The sequence below is a fragment of the Bufo gargarizans genome, chromosome 6 (assembly GCF_014858855.1).
Source record: "Bufo gargarizans isolate SCDJY-AF-19 chromosome 6, ASM1485885v1, whole genome shotgun sequence".
Taxonomy (NCBI): Eukaryota; Metazoa; Chordata; class Amphibia; order Anura; family Bufonidae; genus Bufo; species Bufo gargarizans.
In genome coordinates, this window is record NC_058085.1 from 290,811,489 (window position 1) to 290,832,131 (window position 20,643).

The 20,643-nt window shown below is 44.7% G+C and overlaps 1 protein-coding gene across 1 annotated transcript in view; it reads left to right on the forward strand.

Moving 5' to 3' along the window:
- Nucleotides 1-1,379: 1,379 nt before the first annotated feature.
- Nucleotides 1,380-20,643, forward strand: part of TMEM52B (transmembrane protein 52B) — a 29,122-nt gene continuing 9,858 nt past the window's right edge. The window contains exons 1-5 of the mRNA XM_044300208.1: nt 1,380-1,526; nt 2,526-2,590; nt 9,228-9,271; nt 11,992-12,030; nt 12,306-12,478. Coding sequence (XP_044156143.1) covers nt 2,546-2,590; nt 9,228-9,271; nt 11,992-12,030; nt 12,306-12,478 — 301 coding nt within the window. The 5' untranslated portion in view covers nt 1,380-1,526; nt 2,526-2,545. The remainder of the gene's footprint in view (nt 1,527-2,525; nt 2,591-9,227; nt 9,272-11,991; nt 12,031-12,305; nt 12,479-20,643) is intronic.

Genomic DNA, 20,643 nt, shown 5'->3' on the forward strand with positions numbered 1-20,643 from the left:
AGCACCAGGAGGCGGGGCCAAATCATTTGCGCACTGCTTTATAACAACCACGGTGCTCTGCACACTCCCTACTCCCCTTGATTAACAGGGCTAGACGCCACCATGCTGAGGGCAGAGCTGTGTCCTAGCATCTACCTATCTCTATACTCTGTGTTGAAAGACGTTCGTACGAACGCTTGTTAGTGATGATCTTAGCAATTATCTGCAGGTGTAATAGGGCCTTTAATCAACACAATAAGCCCTACCAGGCAGTATGTCTGGTTTAATAGGATTGATCCTGGTGACAGAGGCACTTTAAGATCAAAAGTGAGCAAGCAAAAATATAAAAATGTATTGATGGACTTGCGTTTCGGATCAGCATCAAGTTTCTTGTCATCTTGACAAACATTATACTGTGGGTGTGAAGATGATACTGTGCACTATGTGAACTGATCTTCCAGGTCTGTGTCTGAATTTGATATAGTTAGACCTGTCAATCACATTCAAATCCCACTCACATTTGGCTGTCTAGCTTGTAAACATTGGTGCCAACAGAACAATGGCAGAAACTTGTCTTTCTCCTTCTTTGGACAGGGTTTCTTAATGTCACAAATACTAAACTGCTGATGAAGGAATGATTAAAATCTACATAAATAAAATTTGCTTCTAATTTCCCAATAAATGTTAATTCTGGGAAATCCAAAACTTTTGTAATGGGAAAAACACAAATCGCTCAAAATGACGACTGCCATTTTACAGATCAGATTAAAACCCGCTACCTTGCGCTTACCCAAAGCCAAAGCCATATACGGCAAGTCACTGTCACTTTCACATTACTAATGATGTATTGGCGTTAAAGAGCTCGGTTGGATACAGCCCTAAGCCCATGCATCACTTTTCAGGGAAATTGGGGCAATTTTTATTTCAACTGAATTTATTCTAACAAATAAAATCTGATTTAGCAGATTCATCAGAATCAGGACTGAAATGAAATTTGGGAAATTTGCTCATTCCTACTATTGATATATTAATATGATTATTTGGTTAGCTAAGCTTTGTATGGAGCCGGTCAGTACTTTGTTTTCCTGTGACCTCTGTATATTTTATTCTCCTTCCTGCCTTCTTTTTTTTTACTCCACAACGGTTCCACATAGCTACACTTAATGTGTCTCCTGTTAATATTAACATTTGTAATTATAACAGATTGGACATTTCCATTAGACATCAACTACTCCACGGCCCTCGGGGCTGTTAACAACATGAAGAACCATGTAAAACATGCAATACAAGACCCTAAGAGAAGGAAAACAAGTACACTATGGATAATGAAATTCCTATATTGTTAATTAAAGGTTTAAAGCTTTATCTGAGTTTCACAATCTAAACCCTCCCACATGTCCATTAATACAAGGCAATGACTTGGGTCTCACAATGGAGGGTGAGAGGGAGGGGACGCACAAAGAATGAGCACCTTCCACACTAAAGCAATGATTGCAAGCACTGCCGATAGTACCTGAAAGAGGGAGAAAACTACTCCAAGGTTACAGGTAAGAGGAAATTTAAGATATTGGCATTCATACATGTATGTTCCATGTACGTTCCATGTCCTTCTCAGAACCCTTTGAGAGGATAGTTGGATAACTGTAAGAACAAAGCATTTCTTAGTTTATTTACTTACATAGTAGATATTATTTTTTAGCTCAATATACAGGATAACAAATTGCATTAAGTTAAAGTAGGTAAGACCAAATTTAGGACCCTATTTAGGTCCTTCATGTATTAGCCAGCATGGGGATCAGCTGTAAAGAGTGCCTTTCTCTCAATGGTCCAGCACAATTATGCATTGCTTTACATAGACAGCTATTTAATGTAAATGGGTACTAAATGGGAACTGTGTAATTATTAAAGGGGTATTCCAGCCTAGGACATTGATGGCGAATGGCTAGGATTCCATCAATGTCGGATAGGTGTGAGAATGGGGCACTCAACATAGAGCAGCCGTGCATGCGCAGCCACCTTCCATTCACCACTATGGGAGTTCCAAAAGTAGCTGAGGGCTCGCTCTGCTACTTTCAGTAGTCGTTCAAAAGTGAATGGAGCAGTAACCACATTTGCGTGGCGTGTTCTCTGTTCACAGCTATGGGACTTCAGAAAATTGCCGAGCACACATACTGAGCTATTTTCGCCATAATGGTGGAGAGAGAGCATGCCGTGCATGCACAGTGCTCTCTCTTCACTTCTGGGCCCCATTCTCTAGATAGGATCAGGTCCCGCACCTATCTGACATTGATGGCATAACCTATCAATATGCTATCACTGTAAATTACCCCTCTGGTGGTGGAGTAGGAAAATTGATCATAGATTACAGCCGATTGTCAGGGGTGACCTTCGTATCATTGAAGGACTCTCAGCAAAACTGTCCAAAACGTCTGATCCGCAGTAATTGACGAGTATCTCAGTCACTAGTAGTGTCTTCAGGGTCTTCTTAATCTTGTCATCTTGAGCTAGCCTACAGAATACCCCTATATTTTATATCTGCTTTTCAGGTACTGGGTGGTGCAGTAGCATGAGAAGACATATATTTCTATCTGTAGCCATAGGACTCATCCTGGTAAGGACTGACCGCAAAAATTACTATCTGTAATGTAACATGACAAGAGTATATTGTACAGTATCATCATTTTATTTCCGTCCACTTAATAAAATGGAAATGGTTACTTAATAGGGCCTCATGCACAGGGCCATTATTTGGATACGTGTCCAATCCATATTTGTCCGCAAATAATGCATTCTGTGTTCTGTCTGCATTCCTGCAGCCATTTCGCAAATTATAAAACATTTCCTATTTGTGTCTATTTTGCAGACAAGAATAGGCAGTTCTATTAGGAAAATGCAGCATGCACATGGCTGGCGTCCGTATTTTGTGGACCTGCAGTTTGCGAACCTCAGAATACATGTGGTTGTATGCATGAAGCATAAAGGTATAAAATACTGAAACAAGTGGATAAATAATTAAAAATGGCCATCAGCAATCTTACCATCACATATACACTAAAAAATGCACAAAGACGAATAGACACATGACTGGATAACATACGGTATGTGGAAAGCTTAACTGTGCAACAGACATAAAAAAAAGAGAAAAATTAAAATTAGAAAACCTGGGTTAATACACCGTATATCCTAAAATTGCACCACATTTTCATGGTGACAGGTTTCCTTTAAGCCCTGTTACAGGGCGTCATGACAACCAAATGGCACCCCAATTGGTAATTGGGTGTCAAAGGGAGGTCCTTCTTCTGACTAGCTGCTCAAATGCTGTAATTGCCATTGATCGTGGCATCTGAGGGATTAAGTGTCCGTGACTGGAGTTATCTTCGATCACGGACACTGCCTGCGGGTGTCAGCTGTCAACTCCCAGCTATGATACAGGCTCAGTGCCCGAGCAATATTTAACCCCCTGACATTCAGTGGATTACCCTAACCAAGTCCCACCTCGGAAAAGTGGAAAATGTTGTTGTAAACCAGCACTTGTGGCAAAATTTGCAGCTTTTCTACACCACAAAAATGGTGCTATAATAAATGGCCCCCATTGTGCCTAAAATGCGATTAAAACAAGGTGTGAATCCAAGGTGTGAAATTGGTGATGGCAATGACAGAAAGGGTAATATCTGTATTCTTGTTGGAGTTAGTTACCAGTCACCAAACAGAACTGAACAGGTTGAAGATCCTGCCATAAATAACAACAAGCCTATGTGGGACATTAATAGGCATATCGCTAGGATATGCCTCAATGTCAGATAGGTGCTGGTCCCACCTCTTGGATTCATTTTTCCAGAACAGGGCCCCAAAGTGAAGAAAGAGCAGCTACACATGCTGGGCCACCTTCTGCATTTGATGCTTAACCTGTTCCAACAAAATCAGTGGGTTCAGCAGGGAAGCCGGAGGGAAGTCGGCAGGGTCACACTGGACCTCCCTCTGTTAGCACTCCTTCCTGAAACGAATCATTCTTAGCTGCCACCACTCGTTATATCAGGCTGACGAGACACCTTTGCATAAAAAAACACATAAGTACTCTCTACAGGTTCTAGCATTCACAGGGTTAATAACTCAATCTAGGTAACACTTCTAGAAACACAAGAAGGCTCTTATTAAAGTAAAGTTTTAATATAAAAAAAGGACAGTGCGTACAAACAATAGGTTAAGTCCAGTTGCCTGGGGAAGCAGAAATATCGGTCAGTCCATCAAACTAATGATCCCCAAAGAATGACAGTCTACTCCCCCCCCCCCCCAAGTTGTGATCTCAGAGGAGGCCAGGGAATATGGTAATGACCCTTTATGACCGTGTTTACTACCACTTGCTGGAAACCAAGTCTGCTTCAAAATCTTTGTATTGAAATATCTTTTTGGATATTCACCGTAGCAATTTAATCTTACCTCCATCCACTCCGTATGAATGTCCCACACACGTGCATACTAAACATGGCGGAGGTAATGGCAGGATAGCTGTAGTTATCTAATTGCTCCCTGTTACTGAACGGAGATCGATTTGCTTTTAATACCATGGAAGCATATACATGGTCTGAGTTCTCAGGAGGAAGCACATGGCTCAAATATGGATTTGTCCACTGTTTGATGTATATTGCCAGATAGGGGTTTCTTGTGTGACCTCAGTGGAAAGGACACTAGTCTTCTCCTAACCCCTCTAATGGTTCTGGTCTGTATTACGCTGGTATCTGACATCTTCACACTGGTTTCCGTGTAGTTGTTCCATTACTGATTTTTATTAACCCTGGTATCCGACATCTTTATGCTAGGGGCCTGGTTTCTAACTGACTTTTCTGCTGCAATCTCCGGCCTGGACGGACATGGAAGAGGTGATGTTCTCCTACAGGAATTTAAAAGGAGGAAATGCCTACCCCTAACAATAATTTTGATATCTGGATCCCGCTATTACCACAGCGAGGTGTGGCGAAGGTCACATTTTAAGGAAATAAAGCTCTGTGGAGGTCACTGTTAAGGGGGCGGGTTATTGTAGAAATCACTTTTAACGAGACAGGGTACTGGAGAGGTCACTAATAAAGGGGCGGCCGCTGTGGAGGTCACTGTTAAAGGGAAGGGCGCTGTGGATGTTACTGTTAAGGGGTAGGCTGATGTGGAGGTCACTGCTAAAGGGGCGGGGGACTGTAGATGTCACTGTTATAGTGGATACGGTCGATATCTTTTAACGACACACACAAACATTAAATGAAATAGATAAAATTTACCGTGCGAAGCCGGGTCCTTCTGCTAGTGTCCTTATATATATAACCCAGTCCTATTTTTTTAAATCGTGGTCTAAAAAAATGACTTATGACCCTTATGCACATTAGCAACAACGTTTCGTGGTAGAGGTAATAGAGGAGCATAAAGATATATATTTTTCCCCTAATATGCTCCTTGTTCCTCATACTGAGCCTGAAATAGACATTTAAGGCGGCTAGCCACTTATTTTATTGGCAGCAATAATAAAGCTTTTTTTCTTTATTTTAGCATATTTTTTCAGGCAATTAACCCTTTACGTGTTGACATACGCATACCAGTGTTCTTTTGTGAAGTTAAGCTATTTCTGGCAGTCCCATAATGGTGAACGGAGAAGTGGCCAAACTTAGTGTCAGGAGTTGGAGGTCCCAGGAGAGACCTCCGCGTCGTCAAGCAATAAACAACTGGAACTCAGGTACAGACACACAAGAATTTATTGTACAAACAGAATCCAAGGAGGGAAACACAGGGAAATAGAGAGCTCTATGTACCGTCCACACAGTGGGAGGAAAACACCCACTGCGCCACTGTCTAGTAATACTCCAGAGGGGCGTGACTAAGCAACTCCTGGTATTCACTAGGGCCCCAGATGGTAGGGTTAGGCTTTGCCGCAGGGAGCAAACGGACAACAGATACCAGAAGGTACCGACGGTACATAGGCAAACATAACAAACAGGCAAATACAAGCAGGCAACTAAAAACACGAGCAGAAGTTCATAGCAAGGAAACCGGAGTGACAATGAGCAGAGAGGGACTATCTCCACCAGTAGCAAACTGCATGGCCTTACCCATGGCACTCTGCTGCAAAGAAAGGTGCAGCAAGGGCTTGCTGAACAGAGACATATGAATACAAACTAGGTGACTAAAACATAACTGGCAGAACAGATAACAAAACACAGGAAAGAGAACGGGAATGAACAAGTAGGAAACCCACAGAGCACAGACAGACAGACTGATCCCATGGGTCAGCAGCATGGGAGAATGAGTACAAACTAGGAGCAGGACAAGACAACACACACCAGAAGAGCTGACACAGAACTGAGGAAACCTCAGCCTTAGGCCTCATGCACACGACCGTTGTGTGCATCCGTGGCCGTTGTGCCGTTTTCCATTTTTTTTCGAGGACCCATTGACTTTCAATGGGTCCGTGGAAAAATCGGAAAATGCACCGTTTTGCAGCCGCATCCGTGATCCGTGTTTCCTTTCCGTCCCAAAAAATACGACCTGTCCTATTTTTTTGACGGACAATGGTTCATGGACCCATTCAAGTCAATAGGTCCGTGAAAAAACACGGATGCACACAAGATTGGCATCCGCGTCCGTGGCCGTAGCCTACTTTTACACAGACGGATCCGCAGAAAACGGTGGCACTGGCCACCAATGAGTTACCTACAGGGGAGGGAGGGGGGGCTGGCCGCACTGGCCACCAACGAGTTAACTACAGGGGAGGGAGGGGGGGCCGGCCACACTGGCCACCAATGAGTTAACTACAGGGGAGGGAGGGGGGGGGGCGGCCGCACTGGCCACCAATGAGTTAACTACAGGGGAGGGAGGGGGGCCGGCCGCATTGGCCACCAATGAGTTAACTACAGGGGGCAGTCATGTACACAGTTCTTAGTATATTCTAACCTGAAGCGTCCCCATCACCATGGGAACACCTCTGTGTTAGAATATACTGTCGGATCTAAGTTTCACGATCTAACTCAAATCCGATGGTATATTCTAACATAGAGGCGTTCCCATGGTGATGGGGACGCTTCAAGTTAAAATATACCATCGGATTGGAGAAAACTCCGATCCGATGGTATAAAAGGGACTCCTGACTTTACATTGAAAGTCAATGGGGGACGGATCCGTTTGCAATGGCACCATATTGTGTCAACGTCAAACGGATCCGTCCCCATTGACTTGCATTGTAATTCAGGACGGATCCGTTTGGCTCCGCACGGCCAGGTGGACACCAAAACGACTTTTTTTTTTCATGTCCGTGGATCCTCCAAAAATCAAGGAAGACCCACGGACGAAAAAACGGTCACGGATCACGGACCTACGGGCTCCGTTTTTGCGGACCTTAAAAAAAAACGGTTGTGTTCATGAGGCCTTATATACAGGTTCCATGGGTGCAGCAGAGAGGCCACACCCATGGAGCAGACAGAGGATTAACTCCTAATAGGCACACAGGGGAGTTAACCCATAAAGAACCACAAACACACAGGAACAGAGCTGCAGCGAGAGCATAGACAGAAGGTCACAGCCAGAGGTAACGACTGTGACACTTAGACAGTGTGCTCTCCATTTACTGCTATGGGACTTCTAAAAACAGTTGAACGCAGGGAGCATAGCGCGGCGAGCATAGCTATTTTCAGAACTCTCATAGCAATCAACGGAGAACATGTTCTGGAGATAGCAGCGTTTTTTTTTTGTGTCTGGAGCACCTGTCTTACATTGATGTCATATCTTAGATGGGTCAACTCAACTCCTTTAGGCTACATTCACACTCGCGTTTGGTGCAAATTCGTCATGGATCTGCACAGACGGATCAGTTCAGATAATACAACCGCCTGCATCCGTTCAGAACGGATCCGTTTGTATTATCTTTAACATTGCCAAGACAGATCCGTCATGAACACCAATGAAAGTCAATGGAGAACGGATCAGTTTTCTATTGTGCCAGATTGTGTCAGTGAAAACTGATCCGTCCCCATTGACTTACATTGTGTGTCAGAACTGATCCGTTTGGTTCAGTTTCGTCAGACGGACACCAAAACGCTGCAAGCAGCATTTTGGTGTCCGCCTCCAAAGCGGAATGGAGACAGAATGGAGGCAAACTGATGCATTCTGAGCGGATCCTTTTCCATTTACAATGCATTAGGGCAAAGCTGATCTGTTTGGGACCGCTTGTGAGAGCCCTGAACAGATCTCACAAACGGAAAGCCAAAACGCCAGTGCGAAAGTAGCCTTAAATGTTGAGGAGATCTTTTCTTAGACCCATTTTAGCAGGGTCAGTAGGACAGGACTGAGATATAGCTAACATATTTAAATTTAAGGACATATTATCATGTTTGACATTTCTGACATATCCACAAGGAAGCTGACACTTTAATTTTAATGGAACCATCTTGGAAACCTAGCAGAAAAATATTCCATAAATACTTACAATACATCCTAACAGGGAATTTTACCACAAGCCCACGCTCTGCACTTTTGTCAAATGAGGGCAGGTTTGTGGGCATGAGAGGATGGAGTCTATACAGTCCCACACATTTAAGATTACTTACAGGTGAAACTTGAAAAAATGGAATATCGTGCAAAGTTCATTTATTTCAGTAATGCAACTTAAAAGGTGACCCTAACATATGAGATAAACTCATCACATGCAAAGCGAGATATTTCAAGCCTTTATTTCTTATAATTTGGATGATTATGGCTTACAGTTTATGAAACCCCAAAGTCACAATTTTGAGGTACCCTTTGCTCAGGGGGTATGGATTAATTAGCTGACTAGAGTGTGACACTTTGAGCCGAGAATATTGAACCTTTTCACAAAATTCTAATTTTAAGCTGCATTAATGCAATTCCTTTTAATTTGCATTACTGAAATAAACAGACATTTGCACGATATTCAAATTTTTTGAGTTTCACCTGTATAACAGTTTTCTGGTGCATGTAACCTAAATAGCCTGAATAGTAGATTCTGGTGCAGGGACTTGCCAAGATAAGTCTAAATTGCTGTACCATAAGGTAGCAGAGTAATAAAATATAAAAGTAAAAAAATGTTAGTAAATACGTGTATTCTTTTTTTCAGATAGGTTTCTTTCTGCATTTCCTGTTTTTAAACTTCAACTTCTACTGTACATAAAAGTTATACTGTAATGCAATATGGTATTTAAAACTTAATTAGACTTTTAAGGCTAAATACACTTATTATGTATATTTTCATATTCTAGGTGTCCACTGGAGATTGTGAGGTGGACTGTGAAAACTCAAAACAGTATGTAATATTTGGCCAGGACTAGGGGCTGATTGTAGAGTGGCAGCATTATAATTCATTATCATGCAGGGAAGCATGAGAAGAACATCAAAATCCAAAGCAGATGTTCCTCCAGATCAGATTAAAAACCAGGATCTTAGATGTTCCTTATGGTCACATTTGAAATAAAAATGACCCTCTGACCTTCATTTTTCTCAGACTCATTTGTCTTAGTACATGTGTAGCAGTTACTTGTTAATAATTTTCAAAATTCCCAGTAAAGGAAAGGGATTTTTCATGAGTTTAATATTGATCCTTTAGGAGAGCAGTGCATGAACAGTCACTCCTATGGAAGCAGATACTGCACCGATACTGCAAGAGTGTACAACTCATGGCCTGTGGCCCACAGAGACTCATGGTTTGTGACTGTGGCCGTCATCCGGCTGGACAGAAAGGCAGCTGATAGCCCTACTCCTGTACTCTAGCAAGAACAAGTCAGGTCCCCAGCTGTCAGTAACAGTCCGGGACCTGAGGAGAAGAGAGAAGCGGTTTATTACCGCTTCTGCCTTCTCATTGGGTAGGTTCATAGAACTCAATGAGGGCTATGCAGTGAAGAACAGAGGAAGCAGATATGCCCTGCTCTCGCTGACAGTCTCAGGGACAGAGCAAAGCAGAGCCACAGGGTCTTAGCAGACCCTGATCAGCTCTGCCATGTACAAAGCCCCCAAAGAGAGGTGTTTTCCCCTGTAACGGGCTTATATATAAAATACAAATAAAAGAAAAAAAATTAAAGAACAATCTAATTCTAATCAATTGAACTGAATGGGGGAGGAAAGACTGTGGTAGCGATCATTCTTCCACATTTGCTTTGTATTGATCTGTGTGATAGGCTGATACAAATGAGCATGATCAACAATTTTTTTTAATGTGCAATGTGGAAGCTCACAGTAGGCTAATTGTGCCCAAGATTGGTTTATGTCACCTATGAATTTTATATTTTTACATGAAACTGGGACGCTAAAAACAAAAACAAAAAAGTCTTTATTAATTAGATTTACATTTTTAAATCAGGAGGTAACATACTAAATGGTTCTACAAATATTGATCAATAGTGCAGGACTAAAATACAGATATGGAGCTAGAGTAGAAGAACTCCATTAATTTGATTCAATACCCCACCAATTAGGGCTATTGTAATCTGCACTATTTATCATTCGCCACAGTATTGCCTTTGCTTGATAAAAAGCCCAAAGGCAAATACTGCAAGCTGTTGTGCATTACCCGAAGCAGCAGAGCAGGTGCGAGATTGTCAGGGGCCAGCGAGATGTCTGGTCCTGGTAATCAAGCGGCTGCGGGGACCTTTGTCAGCAGCGGGGACAGCCCCTTATTGGTCAATAACTCGTTATGATGAATGAATCAATTCACACATATCAATTGACTCATCTAGTCCTAACCTTTGCAGTGAGCAGTAACTGCATGCTAATTTATCGTGTGCTCTTAAACGTGAATTAGTGTTTTGCAAAAATGTTATGCTTTGCTACAGAAAGTTACATTTAAGGATTCTCATTTTAATCTATTTTAAAGATATATATTTTTTCTATAGTTAAATATAAAACCTGAACTAGGTCTCTAAGGCTCTATACTGCGGTACCACAGGCACGCTCTGTGTTGCTTATATATACAATGCGGTATTGTGATATTTTTCTTTAGGCCCAGGATATGGAATCTAGTTGAACAATTCTGAAATAATTATCTATTTATATAAGAGGCTTACAGAGTTACAGTAGGGTCAATACATTTCTACAGGTGCCATATTATGGAGCCATATAATTCAGAGCTTGTACAGAGGCATAATATCGTACTAGGTGGTACTAGTGAGGTGGTTCTCTTTCTCTGGGAAGTACAGTCTTTGAATATCATTTTCCCATGAAGCATGACCACTTTTTTAGACATGGCGTGAGTGGTGAGAAATTGGCAATTGTGGCGCAACTAAGCTGTTGCGCCACAATCTGCACCTGAAATACACCTAATATAGGTGTGATTCAGCTTAATAAATTACCCCCTAAGTCTCTATACAGAGATCGTCTAATTGAAGGGGGTTTCTGGTTTGCATTGACATGTTTCAAATAATAATTTGTGAAGGAAGCTGTAATTTTGTAATGTATTAAAAAAAAAATTTTTTATTGTTCCTACCTTCCGTTCTGGGCTGTGGACAAATTTCCATGTCCACGCAGCTCTTATTTCCTCTTAAGTTATGTCCATGGGTGGGGCAATGATAGGGAAGTGGCTATGCAAATATCTGGGTGGGAGGGGTTATAAACTAGCTAGTTGTTAAGGGCAGTAATAGGGGAGTATCTATGTAACTAGCTGGTGGGAGGCGCTATAAACTAGCTGGGAGTTGTTAGGGGCGGTAATGGGAGAGTGTACTAGCTGGTGGGAGGAGCTATAAACTAGCTGGGTGTTGTTAGGGGCGGTGCTGGAGCTGTGGCAGAGAAAGGAGAAGTGCATTAATGGGTTTGGTTGGATGCAGCAACAGGAAGTGCTATGTACAGGATGGGAAATAAAAAAGTCATTTGTGAAAATTAAAAGAAAAAAAACATTGGGAGGATAAACACGAGGTAAGCAACTACATGAGCATATATGTGTATACCAAAGAAATCCCATGTTACCCTTTTCAGGAGAGCTACTACTACTGAATATTTTCTCTATAGTTTAATAGTTTATTCTGCTTTTATAAACAGCTGCCCCAAGACGGAATGGATGAGCCAGTGGTACATATGGTAAGAACCATAATGTATATCCTCTTAATAAGAGGTCATTTTTGTTGAATACACATACAGTACACGGCAATAAAATGCTTTAGCATATATCCTAAGTGTCCATTTTTACTACTTTTTCTACCTTTGGCACAGTGCAATAAACTCCATAAGTCAATTTATTATTATTATTAATAATAATAATAATCATCATCATGTTCAAGCACAGCAATATAATACCCTGTAAATACTGAAAATATCAGCTATCAATTCCTTGTCATTTCTCTCTTCTATCTTAGGCTTGTGGTTACTGCGGGAGTATTGATGCTAATGTTGGGAGTCACCTGTGCCTGTCTACGTTGCTGGTACCTCCGACAACAACAGCAGGGCCCAGAGAGGGCAGGAGAGCAGCCTTGTGAAGTCACAGTCATCGCCATCGACCATGACAGTACCATCCAAAGTACTCTGACCTGTGAGTCACTTACTGAACACAAAATAATCTCTTATCAGTCCATTACAGTAATTCCAGTTGTGTTAATATATGTAGTAATTGCTGTAGTCATGTGATTCATTTGTCTTAACTGCAAGGTGCCTATGAATACATATGGATGTATCATGCTTTTTTTATATAGATATATACAGGGCTAGGGATGAGCGAACTCGAACTGTATAGTTCGGGTTCGTACCGAATTTTGGGGTGTCCGTGACACGGACCCGAACCCGGACATTTTCGTAAAAGTCTGGGTTCGGGTTCGGTGTTCGTCGCTTTCTTGGCGCTTTTTGAAAGGCTGCAAAGCAGCCAATCAACAAGCGTCATACTACTTGCCCCAAGAGGCCATCACAGCCATGCCTACTATTGGCATGGCTGGGATTGGCCAGAGCACCATGTGACCCAGCCTCTATTTAAGCTGGAGTCACATAGCGCCGCCCGTCACTCTGCTCTGATTAGCGTAGGGAGAGGTTGCGGCTGCGACAGTAGGGCGAGATTAGGCTGATTAACTCCTCCAAAGGACTTGATTAATCGATCGTAGAAAAAGGTTTAACAGGTACCGCGCTAATTTGTAAAGCAGTATACAGGATCAAGAACCAGAAAGCAACGTGCCAAATTCGTATGATGCACAAACGAAAAATTCCAAATCCATAAACAATAATATACAGGCGGATCTCACACTTCCATATAAACCATGCGAAGATTTTCAGCAACCTATTACTCAGCTGCGCATATATGAAGACGACTGTCTTACGTCTCCCAGTTCACATGCGAAAGAATGGATGTCCGCCTGCAATATACGGTGAAATCTCCCCTTGTGGTAACAGTCACACGAAAAGCCTGATCCGAAAACAGTCCGGAATACCCTAATGAAGGACAGAAAAAGATTGCGCAATACCCTCGGGATTTAAAAGTAGGAATACTTTAATCTACTTACAAAAGGCAAGTTTTCACAAGCATATAAAATACCCGACCCGGGTTTCGCACTTAGCTTCGTCAGGGGCTACAATGGTAGCCCCTGACGAAGCTAAGTGCGAAACCCGGGTCGGGTATTTTATATGCTTGTGAAAACTTGCCTTTTGTAAGTAGATTAAAGTATTCCTACTTTTAAATCCCGAGGGTATTGCGCAATCTTTTTCTGTCCTTCATTAGGGTATTCCGGACTGTTTTCGGATCAGGCTTTTCGTGTGACTGTTACCACAAGGGGAGATTTCACCGTATATTGCAGGCGGACATCCATTCTTTCGCATGTGAACTGGGAGACGTAAGACAGTCATCTTCATATATGCGCAGCTGAGTAATAGGTTGCTGAAAATCTTCGCATGGTTTATATGGAAGTGTGAGATCCGCCTGTATATTATTGTTTATGGATTTGGAATTTTTCGTTTGTGCATCATACGAATTTGGCACGTTGCTTTCTGGTTCTTGATCCTGTATACTGGTTTACAAATTAGCGCGGTACCCGTTAAACCTTTTTCTACTTTGTATTAAGGACTTTGAACCTGTCCTATTAAGGGCACCGCAGCTGACTGTCCATTGGTCCACACCCACCAATTTGTTTCTGTCTGCTACTTGATTAATCGATCGATCTGCAGCTGTGGATCATTGAGCTGCTGATACTCAATTGCTCACTGTTTTTAGGCTGCCCAGACCGTTTGTAAGTCACTTTTTTCTGGGGTGATCGGCGGCCATTTTGTGTCTTGTGGTGCGCCAGCACAAGCTGCGACCAAGTGCATTTAACCCTCAATGGTGTGGTTGTTTTTTGGCTAAAGCCTACATCAGGGTGAAGCTGTCACACCAAGTGCATTTAACCAGCAATAGTCTGTTTATTTTTTGGCCATATACTACATCAGAGGCAAGCTGCGCCTGTCACCAAGTGCATTTAACCCTCAATGGTGTGGTTGTTTTTTGGCTAAAGCCTACATCAGGGTGAAGCTGTCACACCAAGTGCATTTTACCAGCAATAGTCTGTTTATTTTTTGGCCATATACTACATCAGGGGCAAGCTGCGCCTGTCACCAAGTGCATTTAACCCTCAATGGTGTGGTTGTTTTTTGGCTAAATCCTACATCAGGGTGAAGCTGTCACACCAAGTGCATTTAACCAGCAATAGTCTGTTTATTTTTTGGCCATATAGTACATCAGGGGCAAGCTGCGCCTGTCACCAAGTGCATTTAACCCTCAATGGTGTGGTTGTTTTTTGGCTAAATCCTACATCAGGGTGAAGCTGTCACACCAAGTGCATTTAACCAGCAATAGTCTGTTTATTTTTTGGCCATATACTACATCAGGGGCAAGCTGCGCCTGTCACCAAGTGCATTTAACCCTCAGTAGTGTGGTTGGTCAAGCTGTCACACCAAGTGCATTTAACCAGCAATAGTGTGGTTATTTTTTGGCCATATCCCAGTCTAATTCTGTCAGTAAACGTATACCTGTCACCCAGCGCCTAAATACTAGGCCTCAAGTTTATATCCAGCTAAATCTGTCGTTACTGGTGTGGCTGGTCAAGTTATTTAGTGTCCGTCAAAGCATATTTTTTGTTCTGGGTTGATATACAATTCCCAATTTAGCAATTTCATAATTTAGTGGTTTCTGCTGTATCAGAGCTATTTGAAATCTATCCCTAAAAGGGTATATCATAATCAAGGTGCACATAGGGTCATTCAGAATAACTTCACACACCCGCTACTGTGCATTTCCAAGTCTAATTCTGTCAGTAAACCTATACCTGTCACCCAGCGCCTAAATACTAGGCCTCAAATTTATATCCTGCTAAATCTGTCATTACTGCTGTACTGTTGTGGATGGGCAAGTTATTTAGTGTCCGTCCAAGCACAGTTTTTGTTCTGGGTTGAAATACAATTCCCAATTTAGCAATTTCATAATTTAGTGGTTTCTGCTGTATCAGAGCTATTTGAAATCTATCCCTAAAAGGGTATATCATATTCAAGGTGCACATAGGGTCATTCTGAATAACTTCACACACCGCTACTGTGCATTTCCAAGTCTAATTCTGTCAGTAAACCTATACCTGTCACCCAGCGCCTAAATACTAGGCCTCAAATTTATATCCTGCTAAATTGCTGTGGCTGGGCAAGTTATTTAGTGTCCGTCCAAGCACAGTTTTTGTTCTGGGTTGAAATACAATTCCCAATTTAGCAATTTCATAATTTAGTGGTTTCTGCTGTATCAGAGCTATTTGAAATCTATCCCTAAAAGGGTATATCATATTCAAGGTGCACATAGGGTCATTCAGAATAACTTCACACACCCGCTACTGTGCATTTCCAAGTCTAATTCTGTCAGTAAACCTATACCTGTCACCCAGCGCCTAAATACTAGGCCTCAAATTTAAATTCAGCTGAATTTGAATACAATACATTGGGCCAAATAATATTTTTGTTGTTGTGGTGAACGATAACAATGAGGAAAGCATCTAGTAAGGGACGCGGACGTGGACATGGTTGTGGTGGTGTTAGTGGACCCTCTGGTGCTGGGAGAGGACGTGGCCGTTCTGCCACATCCACACGTCCTAGTGTACCAACTACCTCAGGTCCCAGTAGCCGCCAGAATTTACAGCGATATATGGTGGGGCCCAATGCCGTTCTAAGGATGGTAAGGCCTGAGCAGGTACAGGCATTAGTCAATTGGGTGGCCGATAGTGGATCCAGCACGTTCACATTATCTCCCACCCAGTCTTCTGCAGAAAGCGCACAGATGGCGCCTGAAAACCAACCCCATCAGTCTGTCACATCACCCCCATGCATATCAGGGAAACTGTCTGAGCCTCAAGTTATGCAGCAGTCTCTTATGCTGTTTGAAGACTCTGCTGGCAGGGTTTCCCAAGGGCATCCACCTAGCCCTTCCCCAGCGGTGAAAGACATAGAATGCACTGACGCACAACCACTTATGTTTCCTGATGATGAGGACATGGGAATACCACCTCAGCAAGTCTCTGATGATGACGAAACACAGGTGCCAACTGCTGCGTCTTTCTGCAGTGTGCAGACTAAACAGGAGGTCAGGGATCAAGACTGGGTGGAAGACGATGCAGGGGACGATGAGGTCCTAGACCCCACATGGAATGAAGGACGTGCCACTGACTTTCACAGTTCGGAGGAAGAGGCAGTGGTGAGACCGAGCCAACAGCGTAGCAAAAGAGGGAGCAGTGGGCAAAAGCAGAACACCCGCCGCCAAAAGACTCCGCCTGCTACTGACCGCCGCCATCTGGGACCGAGCACCCCAAAGGCAGCTTCAAGGAGTTCCCTGGCATGGCACTTCTTCAAACAATGTGCTGACCACAAGACCCGAGTGGTTTGCACTCTGTGCCATCAGAGCCTGAAGCGAGGCATTAACGTTCTGAACCTTAGCACAACCTGCATGACCAGGCACCTGCATGCAAAGCATGAACTGCAGTGGAGTAAACACCTTAAAAACAAGGAAGTCACTCAGGCTCCCCCTGCTACCTCTTCTGCTGCTACCGCCTCGGCCTCTTCTGCTGCTGCCGCCTCGGCCTCTTCCTCCGCCTCTGGAGGAACGTTGGCACCTGCCGCCAAGCAAACAGGGGATGTACCACCAACACCACCACCACCTCCGTCACCAAGCATCTCAACCATGTCACACGGCAACGTTCAGCTCTCCATCTCACAAACATTTGAGAGAAAGCGTAAATTCCCACCTAGCCACCCTCGATCCCTGGCCCTGAATGCCAGCATTTCTAAACTACTGGCCTATGAAATGCTGTCATTTAGGCTGGTGGACACAGACAGCTTCAAACAGCTCATGTCGCTTGCTGTCCCACAGTATGTTGTTCCCAGCCGCCACTACTTCTCCAAGAGAGCCGAGCCTTCCCTGCACAACCAAGTATCCGATAAAATCAAGTGTGCACTGCGCAACGCCATCTGTAGCAAGGTCCACCTTACCACAGATACGTGGACCAGTAAGCACGGCCAGGGACGCTATATCTCCCTAACTGCACATTGGGTAAATGTAGTGGCAGCTGGGCCCCAGGCGGAGAGCTGTTTGGCGCACGTCCTTCCGCCGCCAAGGATCGCAGGGCAACATTCTTTGCCTCCTGTTGCCACCTCCTCCTTCTCGGCTTCCTCCTCCTCTTCTTCCACCTGCTCATCCAGTCAGCCACACACCTTCACCACCAACTTCAGCACAGCCCGGGGTAAACGTCAGCAAGCCATTCTGAAACTCATATGTTTGGGGGACAGGCCCCACACCACACAGGAGTTGTGGCGTGGTATAGAACAACAGACCGACGAGTGGTTGCTGCCGGTGAGCCTCAAGCCCGGCCTGGTGGTGTGCGATAATGGGCGAAATCTCATTGCAGCTCTGGGACTAGCCGGTTTGACGCACATCCCTTGCCTGGCGCATGTGCTGAATTTGGTGGTGCAGAAGTTCATTCACAACTACCCCGACATGTCAGAGCTGCTGCATAAAGTGCGGGCCGTCTGTTCGCGCTTCCAGCGTTCACATCCTGCCGCTGCTCGCCTGTCTGCGCTACAGCGTAACTTCGGCCTTCCCGCTCACCGCCTCATATGCGACGTGCCCACCAGGTGGAACTCCACCTTGCACATGCTGGACAGACTGTGCGAGCAGCAGCAGGCCATAGTGGAGTTTCAGCTGCAGCACGCACGGGTCAGTCGCACTGCGGAACAGCACCACTTCACCACCAATGACTGGGCCTCCATGCGAGACCTGTGTGCCCTGTTGCGCTGTTTCGAGTACTCCACCAACATGGCCAGTGGCGATGACGCCGTTATCAGCGTTACAATACCACTTCTATGTCTCCTTGAGAAAACACTTAGGGCGATGATGGAAGAGGAGGTGGCCCAGGAGGAGGAGGAGGAGGAGGAAGAGGGGTCATTTTTAGCACTTTCAGGCCAGTCTCTTTGAAGTGACTCAGAGGGAGGTTTTTTGCAACAGCAGAGGCCAGGTACAAATGTGGCCAGCCAGGGCCCACTACTGGAGGACGAGGATGAGGAGGAGGTGGAGGAGGATGAGGATGAAGCATGGTCACAGCGGGGTGGCACCCAACGCAGCTCGGGCCCATCACTGGTGCGTGGCTGGGGGGAAAGGCAGGACGATGACGATACGCCTCCCACAGAGGACAGCTTGTCCTTACCCTTGGGCAGTCTGGCACACATGAGCGACTACATGCTGCAGTGCCTGCGCAACGACAGCAGAGTTGCCCACATTTTAACTTGTGCGGACTACTTGGTTGCCACCCTGCTGGATCCACGCTACAAAGACAATGTGCCCACCTTACTTCCTGCACTGGAGCGTGATAGGAAGATGCGCGAGTACAAGCGCACCTTGGTAGACGCGCTACTGAGAGCATTCCCAAATGTCACAGGGGAACAAGTGGAAGCCCAAGGCCAAGGCAGAGGAGGAGCAAGAGGTCGCCAAGGCAGCTGTGTCACGGCCAGCTCCTCTGAGGGCAGGGTTAGCATGGCAGAGATGTAGAAAACTTTTGTCAACACGCCACAGCTAACTGCACCACCACCTGATACGCAACGTGTTAGCAGGAGGCAACATTTCACTAACATGGTGGAACAGTACGTGTGCACACCCCTCCACGTACTGACTGATGGTTCGGCCCCATTCAACTTCTGGGTCTCTAAATTGTCCACGTGGCCAGAGCTAGCCTTTTATGCCTTGGAGGTGCTGGCCTGCCCGGCGGCCAGCGTTTTGTCTGAACGTGTATTCAGCACGGCAGGGGGCGTCATTACAGACAAACGCAGCCGCCTTTCTACAGCCAATGTGGACAAGCTGACGTTCATAAAAATGAACCAGGCATGGATCACACAGGACCTGTCCGTCGCTTGTCCAGATTAGACATTAACTACCTCCCCTTAACCATATATTATTGTACTCCAGGGCACTTCCTCATTCAATCCTATTTTTATTTTCATTTTACCATTATATTGCGAGGCTACCCAAAGTTGAATGAACCTCTCCTCTGTCTGGGTGCCGGGGCCTAAATATATGCCAATGGACTGTTCCAATGTTGGGTGACGTGAAGCCTGATTCTCTGCTATGACATGCAGACTGATTCTCTGCTGACATGAAGCCAGATTCTCTGTTACAGGACCTCCCTCCTCTGCCTGGGTGCTGGGCCTAAATTTCTGACAATGGACTGTTGCAGTGGTGGCTGACGTGAAGCCTGATTCTCTGCTATGACATGCAGACTGATTTTCTGCTGACATGAAGACAGATTCTCTGTTACGGGACCTCTCTCCTCTGCCTGTGTGCTGGGCCTAAATATATGCCAATGGACTGTTGCAGTGATGGCTGACATGAAGCCTGATTCTCTGCTATGACATGCAGACTGATTCTCTGCTGACATGAAGACAGATTCTCTGTTACGGGACCTCTCTCCTCTGCCTGTGTGCTGGGCCTAAATATATGCCAATGGACTGTTGCAGTGATGGCTGACATGAAGCCTGATTCTCTGCTATGACATGCAGACTGATTCTCTGCTGACATGAAGACAGATTCTCTGTTACGGGACCTCTCTCCTCTGCCTGTGTGCTGGGCCTAAATATATGCCAATGGACTGTTCCAATGTTGGGTGACGTGAAGCCTGATTCTCTGCTATAACATGCAGACTAATTCTCTGCTGACATGAAGCCAGATTCTCTGTTACGGGACCTCCCTCCTCTGCCTGGGTGCTGGGCCTAAATATCTGACAATGGACTGTTGCAGTGGTGGCTGACATGAAGCCTGATTCTCTGCTATGACATGCAGACTGATTCTCTGCTGACATTAAGACAGATTCTCTGTTACGGGACCTCTCTCCTCTGCCTGGGTGCTGGGCCTAAATATATGCCAATGGACTGTTCCAATGTTGGGTGACGTGAAGCCTGATTCTCTGCTATGACATGCAGACTGATTCTCTGCTGACATGAAGCCAGATTCTCTGTTACGGGACCTCTCTCCTCTGCCTGGGTGCTGGGCCTAAATTTCTGACAATGGACTGTTGCAGTGGTGGCTGACATGAAGCCTGATTCTCTGCTATGACATGCAGACTGATTCTCTGCTGACATGAAGACAGATTCTCTGTTACGGGACCTCTCTCCTCTGCCTGTGTGCTGGGCCTAAATATATGCCAATGGACTGTTGCAGTGGTGGCTGAC